This window comes from Terrapene carolina, unplaced genomic scaffold, assembly GCF_002925995.2.
Source record: "Terrapene carolina triunguis isolate 2854851 unplaced genomic scaffold, T_m_triunguis-2.0 Scaffold68, whole genome shotgun sequence".
Lineage (NCBI taxonomy): Eukaryota > Metazoa > Chordata > Testudines > Emydidae > Terrapene > Terrapene triunguis.
In genome coordinates this window covers 13,129,974-13,152,185 of record NW_020664419.1, presented here as the reverse complement: position 1 = coordinate 13,152,185, position 22,212 = coordinate 13,129,974, and the positions used below count along the sequence as shown (strand labels likewise).

Here is a 22,212-nt window from a genome sequence, read left to right as displayed (position 1 = left end):
TCATCCTGCCGGAGTTCAGACTGCTTTACCAGCTGCACACAGGGCCAAAGCCTGGTCATACTGAAGTCAATGGCAAGTGACTGCAGTGGAACCAAGATTGATCCCACACAGGGATTACATCATCCACTACTGAAGTGCAGCCACCTGTGGGGAAGGGTCACAGCAGCTGTTCAAAGTCCTTATTCATGTGAAACTTCAGTTGAAGTCAACAAGATATGTATCTGAGTAATATTTGCCCTGTTGACCTTGTATTAGTTCCTTAGGCCATGTCCTCACTACAGATGTCTGCCAGCATAATTACATTGGTCAGCGGTGAAAAGAGATGTGATCCCTGATTGACATAGCTGTGATGGCAGAAGACCCTAGTGTAGATGCAGCTGGCAAAGCTGTCCTTTTACTGCTATAGCTTGTTTTGTTGAATAAGCATTTTCACTATACCAATACAAAAATACAGACTTGTTGGAGTAGCTGCAGTTACACTAGGATTGCTTTGTTGGTATAGTATAAATGTATTCCTACACCAGTAAAGCACTCCTACAGCAAACATGGCCGATGTCTTCCCACTTCTGTCTCATGTTGCAATCTTTTTTCTTTGGAAGCCCATATTTTACTATTTGGTCTGATTAGGGGGAAAAATAGACAGCAAAAGTTCTGTCAGAATTTGCTATTTATTATAATAAAACCAAAATATACATTTAACAGTTTCAGATACCTTTGGATTACAAGATTGGAATTCCTGTTAAAACAGCAGGATTGCCAAACTCAAAGCTAGTTAGTGACCATGTACAATGCTTTAGTTATGATGTTACATAATTAACTATATTGCTTGTAGTATTGTTGTAGCCGTGTCAGTCCCAGGATATTAAAGAGAGAAGGTGAGTGAGGTAATATCTTTTACTGAACCAGCTTCTGTGGGGGAAAGAGACAAGCTTTCAGGTTTACCCAGAATGAAGAGCTCTGTGTAAGCTCAAAAGCTGGTCTCTTTCACCCGCAGAAGTTGGTCCAATAAAAGATATTGCTTCACCCACTGTGCCTCTTAGACATGGTAATTCATAAATGGGCCCTTTCCACCAAAAGTGTTTTTTTCCCATATTACTCTATAAATAATGATACTATAAATGTGAAATTGACTCCTGCACAGAAAGTCAGTCTAAGAACCACTTAAGCCCTAAAACATGGCTTTAAGTGGTGCATAGTTCTTGTGCTGGATTTCTGAAATAGTGTGAGTTTTGCCTTATGTGAAAATATTAGCCTTACTGACAGAATGTGAGGCATTAACCAAATTCCTTTTGGTCAGTCTGCTTGGCCATGACTTTTCTCTTGAGAGCATTTGGAGAGGTTCTGATCAGTTTCCTTTCTTCCCAGCCAGACTTAGCCTGAGATATTTGAATTTTTCTGTCATTAATTGGGGGGGAAAACATGCAACTTCATACAAGTGATGGAAAAGATTATAGATCAGTCTCTCTTGATTTGTATGTTTCATAGATTTCTGGGCTTCTTATCCAATAGTAATGTAGTCCAGTTTTTACAATGTCAACATGTTGAAAAGCAAAATTAAAATGACTTTTTTACATTTACTTTACATAGAAATCTCTTCAATTTAAGTCATGAAGAAATCATAAGTAACAGAACTTAAGGAATCCTTTAGAGCAGGTTGATTTTTTTTTTAAAGTTGGGTGAGTTTTGGGACATTTGAGAGCAATTTCCATGCTGTCATCATTCATAATATTTTCATTTTTCCTGAATTTTCTTGCATAAAAATAATTCATTTTCAAACTGAAATTTTCAAAAAATGCTTTTTAAAAAATCCCTTGTGACTAAGGGCTTGTCTGCATGGGGAAGTTAGTATGGAGTAATAAGCTAGGGTGTGAATTTAAAATGCACTAGCTACCCGTGTGGATACTGTTACGCTTTAAAGCACACAAAGGCGCTCTTAGTGCTGAGTAAGTATGTCCACACAGAGAGTTAATGTGAAGTAGCTAGTGTGCACTAGCTGCTCCACACCAGCTACTCTGGGCTTTTTTCCTCATGGAAATAAGCCCTAAGATAACCAATCAAAATTGGCCATGCAATCTCCCCTTCTCCCCCCCACCCAACGCAAATATACATTTTGAAAAGCAACAAGCAGGCAAATCTTTTCTTTACAAATTTCTATTGATTTTTTTTTTGAAAAAATGGAAAACTTCAAAAATATGAAAACTTTTCCCCAAAATATTTCATTTTTGGAAAATGGCCACACTTTGATAAAGTATTATTTTCCTCTTAAAAATTGACCATTTCTAGCTGTCAGATTTTTGGAACTTTTGCTAAATTATATAACTTTAGGTGATGCTTTGAAGTATAATAAATGCAAGTTTTGTAAACTGATCCTGGCTTTCAGCCTATAGGCAGATATATGGTACTGTCCTATGAAGTGCTAAGTGCTTTCAAAACTCATAAAAGTTGTGAAGCCCACAAGGCTCTGCCCAGGGCAGCCATCACACACCTTTGCAGACAAGTTATCTGCCTAAGCCTTCTGTTCCAGTCACTGTTACCACATATGTTGAATATTCAGAAAATGGCTGGTCTTGGACATGATTCCATTTAACAGCAGGAGTAGCAAGAACAAAATGATAGAACACAAAAGGCAGCCAAAGGCACTTATATATAATCAGAGTAATGGAGCAGAATATAAAACACCACCAAAATTGAGACATGTCTGGGTCCATTAAAAATATCATGACTGCCTATGAGTGGACAAACGACTGTCTTGGCACGGACTATTTGAAACTATTAACTAGCGGTCCATAGCAGTAATCAAAGCCACCTGGACATGTTTTTTTGGTTCTTACATCACCCAGAAAGTTTTTTGTTTTAAAGCACAACAGACATTGATTTTAAACTGGGGAACATTACACAATAACAATACAATAAAGAAGGAAAAGACCAACTTTAAACAAGAGTTTCAAAATCTCATTATTGAGGGAAATTTCACCTTCCGATCTGTGATTTGTCTTGCCAGATCTGGTTTACATCTGTCAGTCACTGAATTGTTTTGTGTCAAAACATTAGGAAAGTTTGTGGTAGACACTAATCTATACAAACACAAGTGCCTAAGAAAACATTGTCTGAGATGAGCATATATTAAAGGGCCTTCTAGTATGTTTAACTTTATACACTAAGCAATGAGTCAAATCCTGAAATCTTCACTGATTTGCCTAGTCTTTTTTTTTAAGGTCAGCAAGAGTTTGCTTAAGTGATGACTGAGTGAAAACCAAGGAAGGATTTGTCCCAATAGCTTGAGACAACAGACTCAGATGGTAGGATATAAAAACAAACCTGAACAATTAAGAGCCCAATCTTGCTCCATTGAAGTTAGTGGCAAAACTCCCATTAATTTCAATCAGAGCAGGATCAGACCCTTTAGCCAAACATTGGTGATTATCTGTTATCCCAGTATTATAATGTATTTAAATATTCAGCACTGTGAAAATGTGTGCCTGGCTAGGACACTTTTAGGATTATCATCATTAAAATACTAGATGGAAGTAAAAAAAAAGCCTTAAAATTCTCTCACGGGCTGTTCTTTTATCCTTCCTTTTCCTGTCTATAATGAACTTGTTTTATATACCTCAAAAGTTGGATTACAATTACAAAGGATTTCACACATCAGCTAATCACAGAAGCCTAATTCTGAGTAATATTTGTGACACTAAGGTAAAATATAATAAGGGCCCGCTTAAATTTTCATAAATTGTAACAGAATATATTGGAGAGACATGTGGATTTGATTTTCCTGTCACGCAGGTGTAATTCCAGTGCCTTCCATGCAGTTAACTCCTGATTCTTCTCTATATAATGAATCTCTACATAGTTATCTACAATCTAAGCTGCGTCTTGGAATAACTTGCTATAATTACTTTGATTAGATTCAGATTTATATTCCACTGAAGCCAATGGGACTTAGGTCACTGAAATCCATGGGAGCTGACTCTGTAAGTATTTTTAACTCATATTAATCAGTTGCAATAACCTTGTGTTACACATAAAATAAAATGAATCCAATTATTTATGTAGGTCCCTACAAAACAGTCATACACATGACAGCTGTTTAGTAGGAAAATCATGTTCCACTAATCATGTATTAATTTTTGACAAGGGATTTGTAAATTGTAGATGCATATCAAGACTTACATAGATTTGATTAAAATTTCAGAGCGTTTTAGACTATGGGCCCAATTCTGATCTCACATGAATGTAAATCAAGAGTAATTCCATTAAGTTTAATTGCGTACATCCAGGGCCGGCTCTGGCTTTTTTGCCGCCCCAGGCAAAAAAACCTCCGGCCGGAGCCCCGGGGGGAGGGCGGCGAGCCCCGGCGGGGGCTCCGCTCTCCCCCTGGCGGCCAGGGGGAGGGCGCCGGAGGGGAGGGCGGCCGGAGCCCTGGGAGGAGGGCGGCGAGCCCCGGCGGGGGCTCCGCTCTCCCCCCGGCGGCCAGAGCGCTGGGGGCAGGGCGGCGAGCCCCGGCGGTGGCTCGGCTCTCCCCCCCCTGGCGGCCAGAGCGCTGGGGGCAGGGCGGCGAGCCCGACTGTGGCCCCGCTCTCCCCGGCGGCCGGAGCGCCGCGCCGCTCCCCTCCAGGTGCCGCCCCAAGCACCAGCTTGGTTGCCTGGTGCCTGGAGCCGGCCCTGCGTACATCAGTATAATTGAGATAAGAACCAGGGTCCAATGGACTGGCAAAATCAAGGATCTTGGCTCCTCAGTACATGTGTAAATTTAACTGCTTGCTCAGAAAACTGTTTGCTTATGGTATGAATACATATTCACACATGTCCCTAGAATGTTTTCCAGCAAAAGAACAAATTTAACAGAATAAGTGTTAAACGCTTTATTCCTTTGTCTGCTAATACCACTGCCAGTTTTATTTTAACTGACTTCAGGAATACAGTATTTAGAAATCTGTTGGATCTTAGAATTCTAAAAACCGATGCAAGCTTTAACAACTACAATACAAGCTGCACTGGCTGTTCTGACAGCCTGTTTGAAATGGATGGAACTCAGGCAAACACAAGTTAGTTCTGAAGTGAGGGGAGAAGGAGTTTTTTATTTTTTTTTGAGGTAGGGGAAGAGCATTTATTACTGATCGGACCAAGTATTTTTTAAAGTCTGCACTAGGGGATCTGTTTAGAACCTTCAGTTATTAATGTGGAGGTAACTTTTTCCACTCTCGACCCAAACTTTGGGTAGCATTACTTTTATTGAGCCCTTTAAGGAGGCTGGGTTCAGTTCCATTTTAACTACGAGCCTGTTGTGGCTCATCGTACAGCTCAGCCGCACAATGGATTCTCAAGTCCTCATTTTGAAAGTTAAGTAGATTAAATTAAAAATATATAACTGAATATATATAACTGATTTTTTTTACAGGAAGGGAATCCTTTCTTGTCTGGCTCTTGTGGCTAAAATTCCTGGGTTAGCTCGTTCTGTTCTCCTTTGAGCCTGTCTTTGGGATTGTACAATTACAGAAGGATCCACTACTCTTACTCCTGACCTTGGTTTTTGACTGAATAACAAACAACTGTCTAAAGAAATCCCTTCTTACCCTCCCTCAGTGTTCCCTGGACTATCTAGCTAATTTACTGGTCCCCAGTGCCCCTTGGAATCATTACCAGTGTATCATCTACTGCTGTGTATGAGAAGCAGTGTGCTAGTTCAACATACATCGCTTATAAAATGTACTGAACCACAGATTTTTATCTGCACAATATTATTAAATACTCCTCCCTGGGGTGGTATGAATCCAATATGGTATAATGACTTGGAGGATATTGAATTTATTTCCTCAGGATAGAAATGGCCTCATTCCTCGCTTGGGGCTTCACTCTGCTACTCCACACAGCAGAGTTGAGGTCAGTCCTCTGAGAGGAATCCTATTACAAGAACACTTAAAAGAAAATAAAACCCCTTGAATTTAAGAGTAGTAAAGTTTAATTCAATCTTTTAATGCTCACAGTCCCAGTGGTGCAGCCCTTAGGCCCTCAGGACTCCTGTTGAAGTTGACGGGGAGTTTTGTGCGAGGATTGTAGCACTAGGCTCTGCAAAGCTATTTAAACCTAAAGGAAACCAGTTCTGTTCAGCTCTCAAGGAAGATGGAAAAAAGTACTGAACAAACACAAACAGCTTATTTAGAGCCAAATCCTGCTCACCTTATCTCATTGAGTAGGGGCACTGAAGTGAGTCCAATGGTTCTACTTTCATGAAGAAGGTAAGTAGGGTTTGTGCTGTAATCAATAATTACAATACTGAGCCCATTGACTTCAGTGGGAGAAGGAGCAGGCCCCTTGTCAGTACATGTAAGCATGGGCCTAAGATGGTTGATGCTAGCACCTTAGCTTAGTCATGGCATGGCACCACTCATTCCCCGGAGGACCAAGTCTGAGAGATGGTACTCTCTGGACTGATAAAATACAACAAGGAATACATCGGTGGGTTCTGTTTGGTGACTGCAGTCATCCTTAGGCAAAAAAAATTCTAAAGTGATTCAAGATTTTGAGTGTCTCATTTTTTGGGTGTCCAACTTGAGATTTCTTAAAGGGGCCTCATATTTACAGGATAACATCCCTTCTGGAGTCTCAAATTGGGCAACAAACATAAGGGCAGTCAAAATCACTAGTCACTTTTGAAAATCTTGGCCTAAGGTCCTATTGCTGTACAAGCTGATTTCTGAGCATAATGGTTACTACTGTGAAAAGTTCTATAGACATTAATAGGCTACTCAGAGTAGTAAGGACTAACCTTACTAATAAGAGCCTAGGACATCAGTCTCTTTGATTAAAGGTCCTGTACAATGAAACTCCCCTCTCATCTTTCATAATATTTAACACTTGCAGAGCACACTATCAAAGTACTGTACACAAACTACCTAATGCCTTCTAATTAACTAATGTATCTTAATGAAAAAAACAAAGAATCTAAAATCTGTCTTTATACAATACATGCACATTCAGTTTTAATTTTTTTTACAATAAACTTGAGTCAGCTGAGGTTCCTTTCTACAATCTGAAAAACACATCACCATATTTGTATCATTTATCAGAAAGGAAATGTACAATGGCACAGATTGTGTGGACACAATTATTGATCAGGAACTGAATGCACACACATATTGGGTAGCGGATAGGGATAATCTCCAGCATGCAGAGCCAAAGTTCTTGGTTCCTTAATGAATTGCACACCAATTACATGGCGTTCCCACAGACTTTGCTCTCAAGACATGTAGAATGCATGAGAAACAAGTAAAGTCTGTCGATTTAGTATCCATCAAAGCTTTCTTCCATGTGAGGAAGTGGCTAATTTGTCATTTCACACTCAAAGAGGCGTGAAAGGCAGAAAGGGGGAGGTTTGGTAGAGTGGGGGAGAGGGGCTGCGAAGCATGAGAAGAGGCAATAGCCCTGATTTTGATCTTGCTTACACTAGTGTAAATTGGGAGAAAGTCCAATGAAGCCAATGGAGTTACACTGGTGTAAATCAGATCTGAAGGAAGCACAGTGTCTCTTGCTCATACAAGAAGATTTATCTTATTAAAGCGCAGAAAGTAAAACTAGGAACACTTTACAAATGATGTTATTGTAAATCGCAAAGCTGCTCATCTCTAACTTCTACTTCTGTTTATTTACATGTGGGCTTTTTTTGTTTTTATTTAATTATAATAAAAAAGTATTAATTCCAACAACACAATGCCTTGTTTGAAATACACAAGAGCTTTTATAAAACAAATACACAAGTCTGAGGAATGTCTGCTCTCTGCCCATTGTTATACCTGGCGTAAGAGCACTGTCAGTTTCTGTCTGTCACCAAATATGTTTCCCTCATTGTCTTTTGTCATCAAGTTTGGGAGGGTTTTTGTGCGTATGTGTTCTCCGCTCCTCTTTTTTTCCACAACAAACTAACCATACTCCAGAAAATGAAGCCAGTCGGGGGTTAGAGTTGTAGAGGTGAGTGGAGACATTCAGGGTAAAATCTTCAGCAAGACAATAGAGGTGAAGGCAGAAATCCCATTATTTGTTAATAGGGTTTGTGCACGTACCTCCCACGTGCTTCTTACGAAATTTACTCTCCAGTATCTTGCTGGCAGTTTCAATTTGAGTCAACATTACATTTCAGCAGATGGACTGCAAACTAGAGGCTGCTTTTGTCCTAATGAATAAAGCTCTACATTTCCTCCTCTTAAAATGTGATCACATTTTTAAAGGGGAAAACAAGTGTTACTGCTAAGCTTATATTTAATTTGATTTTTTGCTTTGCTTCTCTGTGTTAGCAAATGCCACCCATGTACCTAAATATATGTCCAATGGGTAATTTAGTATAGTTTTGCAGATCTATCACAAAATGGCCTGTATCTATATGGCACCTCCCATCCTTACAAGACCCCAAGCACTTTTACAAATACATCTACATACCCCTGAACTGCAGCCAACTCTCGGGTGGAATGTAGCAGTCAATTAATAATGCACTGTAACACAGACTTTAAATCTCATATAAAAATTATGCCAGGGAAGCCATGGAACACCCACATGACATATGTCATGAATCAGCTTCTCACTAAGTGTTAGCTACAAAATCTGAATTTCTGGGAAAAAACCCAGATTTGGAATTATTGCCTTGAGTGCGGTGCTCAAATAAGGAATTTGTCATTTGCTATAATATTCCAGTATTACAGTGCAGTCCTGTACAGACCCATAATGACGGTGCGTTATCTAATCTCAGTATGAAGCAATATTAATTAATAGGAAGGATGCACAAAACAGAACACAGTATTTTTGCATGTTAAACGTCCTTTCTTTAAATAGACTATAAAACTACGTAGATGTAGGCCTGGCATGTGGGCTGCTGACAGGTTCATGGTGCCTTCGATTTCGCTTTTTCTTCATCTCCTGCATGTGCTTCCATTTTGCCCCACCTTTGTTCCGCTGCCGCCGCTTCTCCCGGTGCCACATCTGTTCACAATACTCATCCAGGCTGAAGCTGGGGCTGCTGACGAGTTGGATGTAATCCTTGTACCTCAGCCGCGACTCAGTAAGCAAATCTCTCCCCCGTCCCTCTTCATCCTCCGTTTTCTGAGTGCTTTCCATGTGCCCGTTCTCTATGACGTTCAAATTTAACTTCACGATGGTGTGAATGAACGTGTGCTCCTGTGCTTTGCAGTAATACGCCCCTGTGTCCTTTCTCTGCAGGCTGCGGATCAGCAGCCCATATTCCGTTTTGATGATCCTCTCGTCAGCCTTCAGCTGTGAGATTGGACAAAGCAGAAAACCATGCATTAAAAGCACAGGAAAAATAAAATCTGAGTATGTGTTAGGTGGGGAGTAGAGGAGACAGAGGGGACGGTTGGCTCAGGGACTGACAATGAGATATGCAGCCTTTTACCTCTAGGTCACTGGCATATAAGTACCTTAGATAGACATATGCATATGGAACCATTTGAATTTCAGAGTTCTACTATTCAGTTGATAATTATAGTCTCATCAGCATGCCTTAGTTAAAGGTACATACAGTCTGAGAAGATAGAGTCACCAAGAAATAATATAATTAAACAGACCAAAACAAGGGTAAGGTAGCCTACTTTCTCGAAGCAAGAGTTGGATAGTTAGCTGGACAAATCCCATTAGATTGCAAGCTGTTTGGGGTAGGGGCTATCATTTTATTTTGTTTGTACAACACATAGCACAATGGGGTCCTGGTCCACGGCTGGGGTGCGTAGCCACTACCACAATATAAATAATAAATCAATAGTAATAACAATTAAGTCAATAAGTCTCATTCTGATCTGACACTGGGTTTACAACAGTGTAAACTCTCTTAACTTCAACGTAGTTACGCTTCATTTACACCATTGTAAGTGAGAGCAGAAAAACGCCAATAAGATTCAGGGAGCTAAAACCCAATGCAATTCTTTTATCATGGAGGGTTCAGGATCTGTGAATGAGAAAACCTAGAAAAAACAGAAATTTAAAGCTAAGGCTGAATTTCTGTGCATTATGTACCCTATTCACTGCAGCATTTGTGGAATTGTACTTGAGATTGTGAAGGCTGTGGAAATACTTGCTATATCTAGCACAATATGACATGTTAGCCACTGGCATGCTGGCTCTATGCACTTGGTGCCTGAGGCAAACATAGCCATCCATGCTGCCAGCTACTTTGCAAATCTGCAAAAAGAACAGGAGTACTTGTGGCTCCTTAGAGACTAACAAATTAATTTGTTAGTCTCTAAGGTGCCACAAGTACTCCTGTTCTTTTTGCGGATACAGACTAACACGGCTGCTACTTTGAAACTTTGCAAATCTGGTAACCTACAAGTGATTTACAACATTAATTAAGCCTCACAGCCCCTCTCTGAGGCACTGATATGTTAGGATCCTTGCAGATGGAGAAACATGGATGCTAAGTGATTGTCCAAGGCCACACAAAGACTCAGTGGCAGCGTTGTGAGTAGAGCTCTGACTCCCAATCCCTTGCTCTAATTCCATACCCCAGGGTACATTCCCTCTGAAGCACTGATGTTCGAAAAGGAAGCTGGCACTTCACAGAGTGTGCAGTAGTGTTCTGCTGCCGCACAGAGGCTGCAGGGGAGAACAACAGCGAAGGGATTGCGGTTCAGCTTGATTAGCCCACAATGCACATTAAGCACATCTTCAGCACCACTGGTGTCATTGTTATAATACACAAGGATCCTGTTTAATTCACTATTGTGCTGAGTGCCTCACTAGGGGGAAAAAAGACAGAAAGAAAGAAAAAAAAATCTGGAAAATGTCCCAGACTATACATCTACCCTCCCAGAATATTTCAGAGGAAGAAGATCAGGGAAGCATAAAGATGAATAAAGTAATGGTATTCACAGTGAGTAGACTACACACTGTTTTTATGTCAAAAACCTGTAAGCAATTCTTCATCCCTAAATAATATATATAAGTCCTGCTTGCCTGGCTTGCTACCATACTAGCTGAAGCACTCTTCAGCCAGATATGTGCAGCTGCCTGTGTGCCATTGATGACCCACTCAGAGAGCACACGTCAGCTACTAGAAAGGCAGGGTGGTCTACTGAATGGAACTCGGCTCAGCTGGGGCTTACTGGTGGGTTCTGTTTGGTTCTGTCACGGACACACAATATGGCCTGAGGCAAGGCAGCTCCGGGCTTCAGTTTCCTCATTCATAAATTGGCGACAATACTACTTACTGCATCACAAGGGGGAAGTCAGGCTTATTTAATAAGTGTCTGGCAAGTGCTTTGTGATCTTTTGTCACCAGGCACTATACAACCCCAAAGTTTGTCTGAGTTAAAAATAGCTTGGTCATGGTCAAAATACAAGTACATTTACAGCAGCTAACAGTCCTGCAATAGCGGGGAGATGGACTAGGTATTCAATAAGTCTTTTTCTTCACTAGATTCTATCACATAGGGCAGTTTTCCCAACCTTTTCAGGTTGGCATCCCCTTATTTGAAGTAAAACTTTTTGCAAATCCCTTGCACTTACTGTAAAGTAACAATAAAAATGTATCAATGATAAAGATAAGCCTATATAATTTATTTGTGTGTGTGTTTCACGCTGCTGAGAGACAATACTTGACCCAGAAGAGTAAGGCTGTGTGGGCAATGGTGGAGAGAGATTTTCTTTAGTTTAGATTATAATAAATTTTGTAGTGCCTCGCAAACCTCCCCCATCTCCCCAGTTGCCTTTCATGATCTTCTCCCCCCCTCCCCCACAAGGGTCATGACCCACTGATTGAGAAACATTGACATGGGAAAGGCCAACTGCTGGATGTCTGAGGAAGACAGAGAAATATAGGGTGGGGTTTTCAAAACTGCTCAGCATTGGCTTTTACTCTGTTGCCATTAGAACCCATATGGATTTCAACAGGAGCAGAGTTAGACCGAGTGAGCTTTCTTGAAAATTTCACCTAGACATGGCATTGTATTGTGTCAAGTGATACCACAACATTTGGTATCCTGCAAAGGTAGAATACAAAGGAGATATTTTAAATTTTTGAAAAGGCCTATTTTAAGGGTAAGGGTTCCCTCACCTTTGCTATTATTATTTCTAAGGCCATCCAAAGATATATTATTAGGTGTCTTCCAAAACAGAAAGAAAACAGAATGCCTTCTCCAAGGTGCTTAGAAGACAAAATTATGCATTTAATCACATGGGCATGGCAGTATGAGGAAAGGTTTTTATAAATTATTCTGGGAAAACATGGCTTAACCTGGTTAATTTTTGTGTAGGCATAATGGCAAAGGTGGATCATAAAGGGGCTTTAATGAGTTGAAGGTGGTGGCTTTTCATAGCAGCTCAAGCAGGTCATGCCAGGAGTAGAGACTAGTGTGCAAGAAAGTGCAAAGAGGGCTGTGGGTAAAGCTGATGAGCAGGGCAAAAAGGCTGGTGTTGCCGGTGGAGCAGAGATGACGCAATAAGAGACAAGAGGCTCGAACCACTGCTGAGCCCGGGTAAGGGAGTTTCAAAGAGGCATCCTGTGGCTCCCTGGCACCATAGTTTAGAGCAGATTGAGGGCTGTTCTACACTATGTCCCAGCTGCAATGTCCTCCAAAGAGCTGTTTGTCAGCTGGGAACCGCCAGAGCACAGCTTGCTCTGGCCACATCTCTGTTTCTGGAGGCACAGGGCCGGCTACATTGGCTTAGGGTAACCAGACATCCCGATATTATCGGGACCATCCTGATATATGGGGCTTTGTCTTATATAGGCAACTATATCTCCCTGCAAAAGTGTGTCTTGATTTTTCACACTTGCTATCTGGTCACCGTACATTGGCTACATGTCAGACCTCCTACAGTAAGGGAATCTGCAGCTGGCTGTTTAAGCTGGCTGTACACTGGTTCAAAGGAATCACAGTAGGGCTCAGCCTGTTGTCAGGTAAAAGAAAGGACAGAGCTATGGAGGCTCTTGAAGAATCTAGAATTAGAAAAGAGCTGTTGGGTCACTTAGTCCATCTCTGTACTAATTATTACCATGCGGTATTTGTAATACAGTAGCCTTCATGTGCAGTTTGACACTAGGATGGAATCAGGCTGTTCTCAGTGGTGGCAGATGACAGAACAAGGAGTAATGGTCTCAAGTTGCAGTGGGGGAGGTCTAGGTTGGATATTAGGAAACATTATTTCACTAGGAGGGTGATGAAGCACTGGAATGAGTTATCTAGGGAGGTGGTGGAATCTCCATCCTTAGAGATTTTTAAGGCCCGGCTTGACAAAGCCCTGGCTGGGATGATTTAGTTGGTGTTGGTCCTGCTTTGAGCAGGGGATTGGACTAGATGACCTCCTGAGGTCTCTTCCAACCCTAATATTCTATGATTTTATTCTATGATACAGTTCTGTTCACAGTATAGTTATAAATGTGCTAAAGGTTGAGGTTCCCATCACTCTCCTTGAGAGCCCACACCACAGGCTAACCGGTGTTAAGGTGGTTGTGTCTCTTAATCCTAATCCATCTCTACTTTTATTTTTAATTAATAAGATTCTTATTCAACGTCCCATTTGCATCTTGGTTATTGATTTATGGAGATTGTCACCTCCTCCTTTTCTATGGCTTCATTGTTAATTCCTTTCTTATTCTCTGACAGGATGAAATTATGGCTCTGATTTCACACATATTGAGCCATATTTCATTATTGTTTTCCCTCCCACTTCTCTTTTTTGGTATCCTGTTTATGTTGTTTTACCCATAGGTTCAGAACTCTTCCTGTCTTTCCTCTCTACTTTTTCCCCCACAGGACTCTGGAGTTTCATAAACACCTGGCATTTCATTACTTGGTAGTAGATCTTTAACCTTTCACTTGAATACTTAATTTGTTCTTTAGTTCCTGACCTGCAGACGTAAAACATGTTTTATTAAATTTTGAGTATAGTGAAAAGCCTGGTTACGTAGGAGATGTCATTTTATTTCTGTCATATGTGGTTTCATTATTTTTCAGCATATCATAACCAATAATTCTGCTGGAGCTATAACGAGTTCTTTAGCAATTCAGAAGGCCAAAGATCCCAATTCAACAATGTGATTAACTTTAAGCAGGTATTTTAAGATGAACATATGATTAAGTGTTTTGTTGAATCAGGGCCAAAATTGTGAGCCACAGAAATTAAGCACTTGATTATCAACATTTGTCCACGTAACTTCTGGTGTCATGTAGTTGCTTTGATTCAGCCTGCAAATAGGTTGCAGTGTGGATGCTATATCTTCTCAATGACAAGGTAGCAGAGTTGGACAGAATTCTGTATATTCTTTCAGCAACTTTTAAATAGTTTTTGATCCTTGATATAAAATATTAAATAAAATGTGCAGAGCACAGATACAGAAAATGCCTGGCAAATGAATAAGAGGTTCATTTATATTAATTGGTTGGTTTTTACAACATGAATTTAGTAATGGGGGGAAACACAAATTGCCAAATCTTGAAAGAGTAAGATAGTAAAGAGCTAAGGATTCAAAAGTGGCATGGCATTAGGTTAGGTCAACGTCTTTTGTCCTTTGTTAATGGTGTGTTTAGATGGCTCCCTCATTACAAATAATTCACGTCAACGTTTTCACAGATGAAACATTGCACCTGTGTGTGAGAAGATAGTGGCTTCAAAGCCTGCCTTCCCTCATTAATCAACATGTGAAAAAGCACTAGAGGTAAAGCTGAGCTAACCATGGGTTAGATTACTCCTGGGGGAATTCTGCACCACTGCACAATGCAGAGTTTTGCAGAAATTAATGTTGTGTGCATAGAATTTCCTCTTTTCCCCAACAGAAATGGGCTGCAGAACTGCTGGCCACCACTAGGGGCCGCTGGACATGGCTGAACCCAGCTCGCAACTAGAAGATACTGCAGGGGGAGTGGAAGAAGGAGCTGGAGGGTTCTTGGCAGGTGCAGTTCCCAGCGTGCCCTGAAGGAAGGAGGCAGTGTGCAGGAAACTCCATGCAAGCCCAGGATCCAGTATCAGTCTGTTTCTCCCTCTGGATCCCTAGACTATGGGGAGAAGGGGGTGTGAGTGTCTAAGCTGGGGGCAGCCATGGATGGGCTCTGCGGAGGAGGGGTGCAAGCGAGCGTCTGAGTCAGAGGGGGGCCCTGGAGCTGAGCTCTTGGGGGAGAGGGTGTGAGTGTCTGGGCTGGGGAGGGACCCACAGCTGGACTCTGGGGGAAGGGGTGTGAGTGTCTGGGCTGGGGAGGGCCCCACGGCTGGGCTCTGGGGAAGGAGGGGGTGTGAGTGTCTGACCCCTTGACTGGGCTCTGGGGGGGAGAGGGCAGAGAAGCAGGAACTTATCTGTAGTAGGGGTTTCTTTAACTCTACTCCTGGGGGAATTTTTGTGTGTGTCTGTATTGTTACAGACATACTTGCTGACAGATATTTTGAAATAAATGACCAAATAATTGAAACTGGCATGTTTATATAGTGCAGGGATCGGCAACCTTTGGCACACGGCCCATCAGGGAAATCCGCTGGCAGGCCGGGATGGTTGGTTTACCTGCAGCGTCCGCAGATTCGGCCGATCACAGTGCCCACTGGCTGCGGTTTGCCGTTCCAGGCCAATGGGCCGAGGGATGTGCTGGCCGCCGCTTCCTGCAGCCCCCATTGGCCTGGAACGGCGAACCCCGGCCAGTGGGAGCTGTGATTGGTCGAACCTGTGGACGCTGCAGGTAAACAAACCATACTGGCCCGCCAGTGGATTTCCCTGATCGGCTGCTTGCCAAAGGTTGCCGATCCCTGATATAGTGTTATTTTGACAAATAGAATTTGCAGAATTTTAAAATATTATGTGCAGAATTTTGAAATTTTTGGCGCAGAATTGCCCCAGTAGTATTAGATAAAACTGCTGAACAAAGAAAAATAAGGAGCGTTTACTGAGAATTCTCCTTGGACTTCATTATCAGTGGCCTATATCATCATTCCATTGAGAAGATGGATCTTTTTTATTATGTGCCATGTTGTTACTGTTACACTGGGAAAAATAATAATTGAATTCAAACATTGCAGTAGAGAGAATTTTTTTACCACTCTTTTTTTTTTAAATTTGTACTTAATAAAAAATCTAAAGGAAAAATGAAGAATGTGTTGGGGACATACAGAGAGACAAGATGGGTGAAATAATATCTTTTATTGGACCAAATTCTGTTAGTGAGAGAGACAAGCTTTTGAGCTTACACAGAGCTCTTCTTTAGGTTTTGGGGACATAATGTCATTATGTAGGGAGAGATATCAGTCACACTATAGTTAAGGTTGAAGCTAACTTCCCATTAGAAGGATAATTTTTAAATTCTCACCCTACATTTACCCAAACCAAATCAATCTCCCTGAAAATCCACATGGATATATCTCATCTCAGGATATACATTTTTTTTTGTAATTGTGGAAAAAAATAATTGTCTCGTTTAAGGACTTCATGGAATTAAAAAACAAACAAACAACCCACCACCACTACCCAATTGGTTAAAGTAAAGTAAAAGAGTGACCATTGATTCTTTCAACAAACTGAAACAGATAAACCTTTAAAGTGTAAGTTGACATTGCTGTCAACACCAGGGGATTTCCCCAAGAAAGCACATCACACCACCAACGTATGGTAAAAAGCAAATCAACTGCATTTTCAATTAAATTCAACAACAAGTTAGTCAATAACTGTCTAACATTGCATTCCATCCCTGCCGGGCTAAATAAATATATGGAGATATACCTATCTCATAGAACTGGAAGGGACCCTGAAAGGTAATTGAGTCCAGCCCCCTGCCTTCACTAACAGGACCAAGTACTGATTTTGCTCCAGATCCCTAAGTGGCCCCCTCAAGGATTGAACTCACAACCCTGGGTTTAGCAGGCCAATGCTTAAAGCACTGAGCTATCCGTCCCCTGTTTTTCACTCCAGGGTTCCAACTAGTGACCATTCAATGGGCCTCCAAGACAAAACTCCCTTCTCAAAGAACCGGGCCTGAAACAGGATGGTGTATTCTTAAATCTTTACTTGATAATAAGGTCTATGCCCATAACCAATGTTCTCTGCCAAACTTAGCCCTCTTCTCCATTCTGCTTTCATCTGACTCTTGGGTTTGGGGTTGAATAGTCACAGAATCTATCTACAATCACCACCAGAAACTCATGCCCATGAAGTTGTGGCCAAAGAAAATAGGCTGTAATCACACAAAAATCATCAGCCACTGATTAAACCAACAGAGACCAATGCCTCACTCACCAATTCACCACCAAAAACATCAACACCACAAAACAGAGATCACTGCCAGATCAGTGTAAATCCCTCCAACCAGTGTAAAATGGACCATGGGAAAAAATGCATCCCTGTCTCCAATATGGTGACCACAGCAATAGAGTTCAGTGTCCTACCAAACACATACCTTTCAAAGAGGATTACCAACCAGGCTGGATAGCCCAATCCATGGCCAACATCAGCCAGCAAACATGGGGTGGGACAGGGGGAAAGAGTGAGCTGCTGGTGAAGAAGCCAAAATATGCTGAGGCTCCCCCGTGGGTTATCTTCCATCGCCCACACCATGCAAGGAGTTAAACCATATCAATGAATAGGCTGTCGTTTCAAAACATATGGCTTGCTATGTCCCATGGAAAGGGACACGACAGCCTGGCAAATCTGCAGCCACAGGAGACTCTGGGTCAGGCTAGCCGAATATTTTTAAAAACACTAGGAGGCCAATGTTAATAGCTTTGCAGGGAACACTGGGTTTGCTTTTTCTGGCCCAGACACCTATTATGTACATAACACAACACATAGGAATTTAAAAAGGAATAAACAAACAGCCGAGCTTAAGCTGCAGGAAATTCAGCACATTAAAGCTTTACGAACAAATGATGTACAGGCTTTTTTATTAATCCAAGTCACAAAAACGTTCCCACAAGTCAGTGACTAACCTTCCAAATATGGGAATAAACATGATCAATTGCGTGAGCAACACTAAATACAAAAGCACCAGATAATTGACTCATGACCCACCAAACCGCAGGGAAACGCACTCCCCCTGGCAGCAGAATGACCTGGTGACAGCTCCTGTACCACAGGAGATCCTGTCCCCTCCCATAGGCCATTCTGACTGGAAGTAGGATTCTGAACCATGACCTTAAAGTTGAAATGCAGGAGACATCCTGCTGGGCCAAAAGCTCCCAATCTAGTCTGGATTTTGCCCTTTCTCTCCCCTCAGGAAGCTGTATTGCATGTCATGGACAAAGCGTAACCATCTATTTGTAAAGTGAGGTTTAAAGATCTACTGAAACATTCCAGCTACACCACTTCAACTAAAAGTCTGTAACTTGAGTTTCCAGGTGCACTGAGTCATTCACAAAGCATGGTATCGTCATCACAATAAGTTATACCTTTAAGACATGCACTACAATAACATACAGTGTTATTAGAGAAATACAACGCAGGAAGAGAGAGCGGAATATAGAACTGTAATGGGAAAAGTTATGGTAAGGTATTGACTGAGCAAAGATCAGGCTACATGTTATAGACAGCTACCCTATTTCTGTTACATCTGGTATTTTGGTCAAACTAAAGTGCATTAAAAAAAACCCCTCAACTTTATATCTCTCTATCTTTGGATTTTCTATAGAGGCCAGCTGTGTGGTATCCAACACTGAGGGAAAATTTCAAACATGGGTGCCCAAAGCTAGACCATCTCAATAAAAAGAGCCTGTGGTTCAGAGATGCTGAGCACTCACTACTCCTGTTGGTGTTTGACATCTCTTAACATCGGGCTGACTTATTTAGGTGGCTACACATGAATTTACTTTAGGTACCCAATTTGAAAATGCAGCTTTATTAATTTTTTCTTTATCTTTAAAGATAACAAAAGAAAGAACAATGTTGTTGTAGCTGTGTTGGTCCCAGGATATTAGAGAGATAAGGTGGATGAGGTATTATCTTTTATTGGACCAATTTTGGTTGGTTCAAGACCAGTGTCAAGCTTATACAGAACTCTCGCCAACAGAGGTTGGTTCAATAAAAAATATTTCCTCACCCACCTTGTTTCTCTAAAAGGAAGAACATTTTGTGTGTGTATTGAAATGCACCATCAGGATGATTCTGAAAAGGGAAATGGTGGTTGCCCCATTATTTACGACAACAAAAACTAGACTGGGTCAAAATACTAGATATAGGAACAAGCATTTACCAGCAAGGATGGAGATGAGCTAATAGGTCTATCCCGTCTCTAATTGCTATGATCTTGAAAGTGAAAAAGGACTCTGGCTGGGGACTTTGGTGGGAAAAAAAGTATAAGAAAAAAAATCCAGAACATGGGCTCCATCATCTATTTTATCAAAGATCAAACATCATGTGAACATTCCCATGGATATAGTGGCAGCATGTGATAAGAAACTCTTTGCTTGCAGTTGACATTCATAACACAGAAAATCCATCTGGATAGTTTTCTTCTAAATGAGCCCAGTGGTTAATATAGCATTTTATCAAAGCTTTACTTTTCCCATATAAACATTTCAGATTATTTACATAGTGCGAGCCTACTAAACGTTGTGAAAGGCTGCTAATGTGTGCTGGATGCATATTAGAGATGCAAATGCCATAAAACATATGCACACACCCCCTTATGCCCTTCACACCAGATCCTTGACTCAACTTCTTGAACCAGCTGTTGAATCCGATGATATAGGGGAGTCCCTGGGTGGCATAAAACCCACATGGCTGATTCTACACTGTGTTCTCATGGCTTGGCTTAGGAAATGGGGCCAGAGCATGCTGGCATATTGGCTATTTGTGGCTATTACAAGTTGGCGAAAGTTTGCCCAGCCCTTAGCCTGCTCTAATGTAGCCAAAGGCCAATTTGGCCTTAAGCCAGCTCCACAATCAAGTGAGATAGAAAGGCAGTTTAAAGCCACCTTTGTTTTGCTCACCATGAGCTGCACCGATTGAGTCTTTGATTTCTAACAAAATCTGAGTTTTTTCCAAATGGGTTGCACAAAACTCAGGGAGAAAAACTAGTCTTGTTAAAGCATCAGACAGAGCCAGGAGTTTCAATTCCTGATTTGGCTACAGGAATGGACACACAGAACCCACCAACCCTGTTGTATCTCAATTTCCCAACATGAAAAATGAAGATGAAAATGCTTAACCAACTTTGCAAAGCACTTTCAGATCTAAGAGGATTAAACATTATCCTTATTAAATATACCTTCTTCAGATGTAATATTTGGTTAATTAATGTTTGTAAATCCTTTTGAGAACCTTGGTTAGGTATTACAGAGGTGAAAGGTTGTTTTTATAATGACTGTGGCTCATCTAAGCACCAATCAAAGTTTCCTGTTCTGGAACACTCTAGAGCATGTGCCTAACTTTAAGCATGTGCTTAAATCCCTTTGAAAAGGATAGGACTTAAATAATTACTCAGTTGTTTTCATAAATTGGGTTGGATGTAATCATATATGTAAGTGCTTTTCTGAAGTGGACCCCTAAATACCAGGGAGGGAGAGGAATTATTTCAGCTCAGTACTAATGTGGACACGAGAACAAATGGATATAAACTGGCCGTCGGGAATTTTACGCTTGAAATTAGACGACGGTTTCTAACCATCAGAGGGGTGAAGTTCTGGAACAGCCTTCCGAGGGAAACAGTGGGGGCAAAAGACCTCTCTGGCTTTAAGATTAAGCTTGATAAGTTTATGGAGGGGATGGTTTGATGGGATAACGTGATTTTAGTCAATAGGTCAATAACGTGCCATCGCTGATAATTAGTATCATTGGTCAATGAGGGTCTGGCTGGAGAATCTTGCCCGCATGCTCGGGGTTCTGCTGATTGCCATATTTGGGGTCGGGAAGGAATTTTCCTCCAGGGTAGATTGGCAGAGGCCCTGGAGGTTTTTCGCCTTCCTCCGCAGCATGGGGCAGAGGTCGCTTGCTGGAGGATTCTCTGCGACTTGAAGTCTTTAAATCATGATTTGGGGACTTCAACAGCTGAATCAAGGGAGAGAATTATTCCAGGAGTGGGTGGGTCAGCTTTTGTGGCCTGCATCATGCGGGAGGTCAGACTAGATGATCATAATGGTCCCTTCTGACCTTAAAGTCTATGAGTCTAGGAGTCTAGTGAGGTAAGGAATACAACTTCTTGCAAAAGAGCGTCAAAGATAAAACAATTAGGGCAAGAATTACAATATTTCTGGAGTGATTAATATACGTCTTCCAAGCCGTGCGTAGTACAGTTTTCAGTTTAGCCACCTGTGTTTATTAGTGTTCTTTGGCCATTCTCCAGACATACCAGCAGGCCTGCTGATGAGAATACAATATAATTTTTCAAGTATGTGGTATTGATGGATGTCAAAGATAGTGTTTTAAACCACTATAACTTTACCTAAGGCTTTAAGCCTGGGGCATGAGACGTGCTAGATGTATATAAATACATTTGTTATGTGCTCATGCTCAGTGGTGAAGTTCACTTTGCCAAGCTTGAGTATGTAGGGGTTGATACAACAAAAGTACCCCAAAACCAGGGCCTGCAGACAGTCCTGTTCCTCCAGCTCATGTGGTGGAAAAGCATCTGCAGCCTGAGCTACTTGCACATAAAATAGATTATCTGACTCTCAAGGTTAGCACCCGTCACTACTCTCCATGGCCCACTACTGGTGTCATAGTCCTCATGTGGCCTCCAACATGGCGACTTTCCCCAAAGAGCCCAGATGGTGCTCAGGGTCCTCTGCAATAGACACCGTAGCCCCATACAGGGCTATCACCTCATAAGAATCAGCCATGGCTAGACTTTCTCGGCTCTTAGAAAGAAAGAGAGAAATCTTGCCATCACAGTCAATGGGAGAGTTGCTAGCACCCACAATCAATGGAAGGCTGAGCCATAAACGATGGTGCATATTTAATAGTTCCTATAGGACTCTGATATTTAAACTCTGCTTGAGCTTGAAAGAAAAACAATTCAATCTGGTTCAGATCTGAAGGCATAACTAACTAAAGACTGGGATGAACATTGAACAATAAAGCACATTTAAAACCTTCGACCAACTTACCTCCCCCTTTTCACTACCACCACAGTTGTGATGACTACACAGGTGGTAGGGAGTGGCCTGAGATGGAAAATGGCTTGTAGGAGGGCAAAAGGCATTCTCTGTGAGGGGACCTTAGGTTTGAAAGTCAGTCCAAACCAGTCCCAATCTGTTGACCTTCAGGGCATGGTTTTTCACTAGCTGTCAGAGGACTCCGTGGGA

At 41.5% G+C, this 22,212-nt stretch overlaps 1 protein-coding gene across 2 annotated transcripts in view; it reads right to left on the bottom strand.

Annotated features, from left to right (window-relative positions):
• Positions 1–5,358: 5,358 nt before the first annotated feature.
• Positions 5,359–22,212, bottom strand: part of LOC112117804 (semaphorin-3D) — a 176,922-nt gene continuing 160,068 nt past the window's right edge. For both annotated transcript variants that reach the window (XM_026648654.2, XM_026648653.2), the window contains one exon: positions 5,359–9,261. In XM_026648654.2, coding sequence (XP_026504439.1) covers positions 8,833–9,261 — 429 coding nt within the window. In that variant the 3' untranslated portion in view covers positions 5,359–8,832. The remainder of the gene's footprint in view (positions 9,262–22,212) is intronic.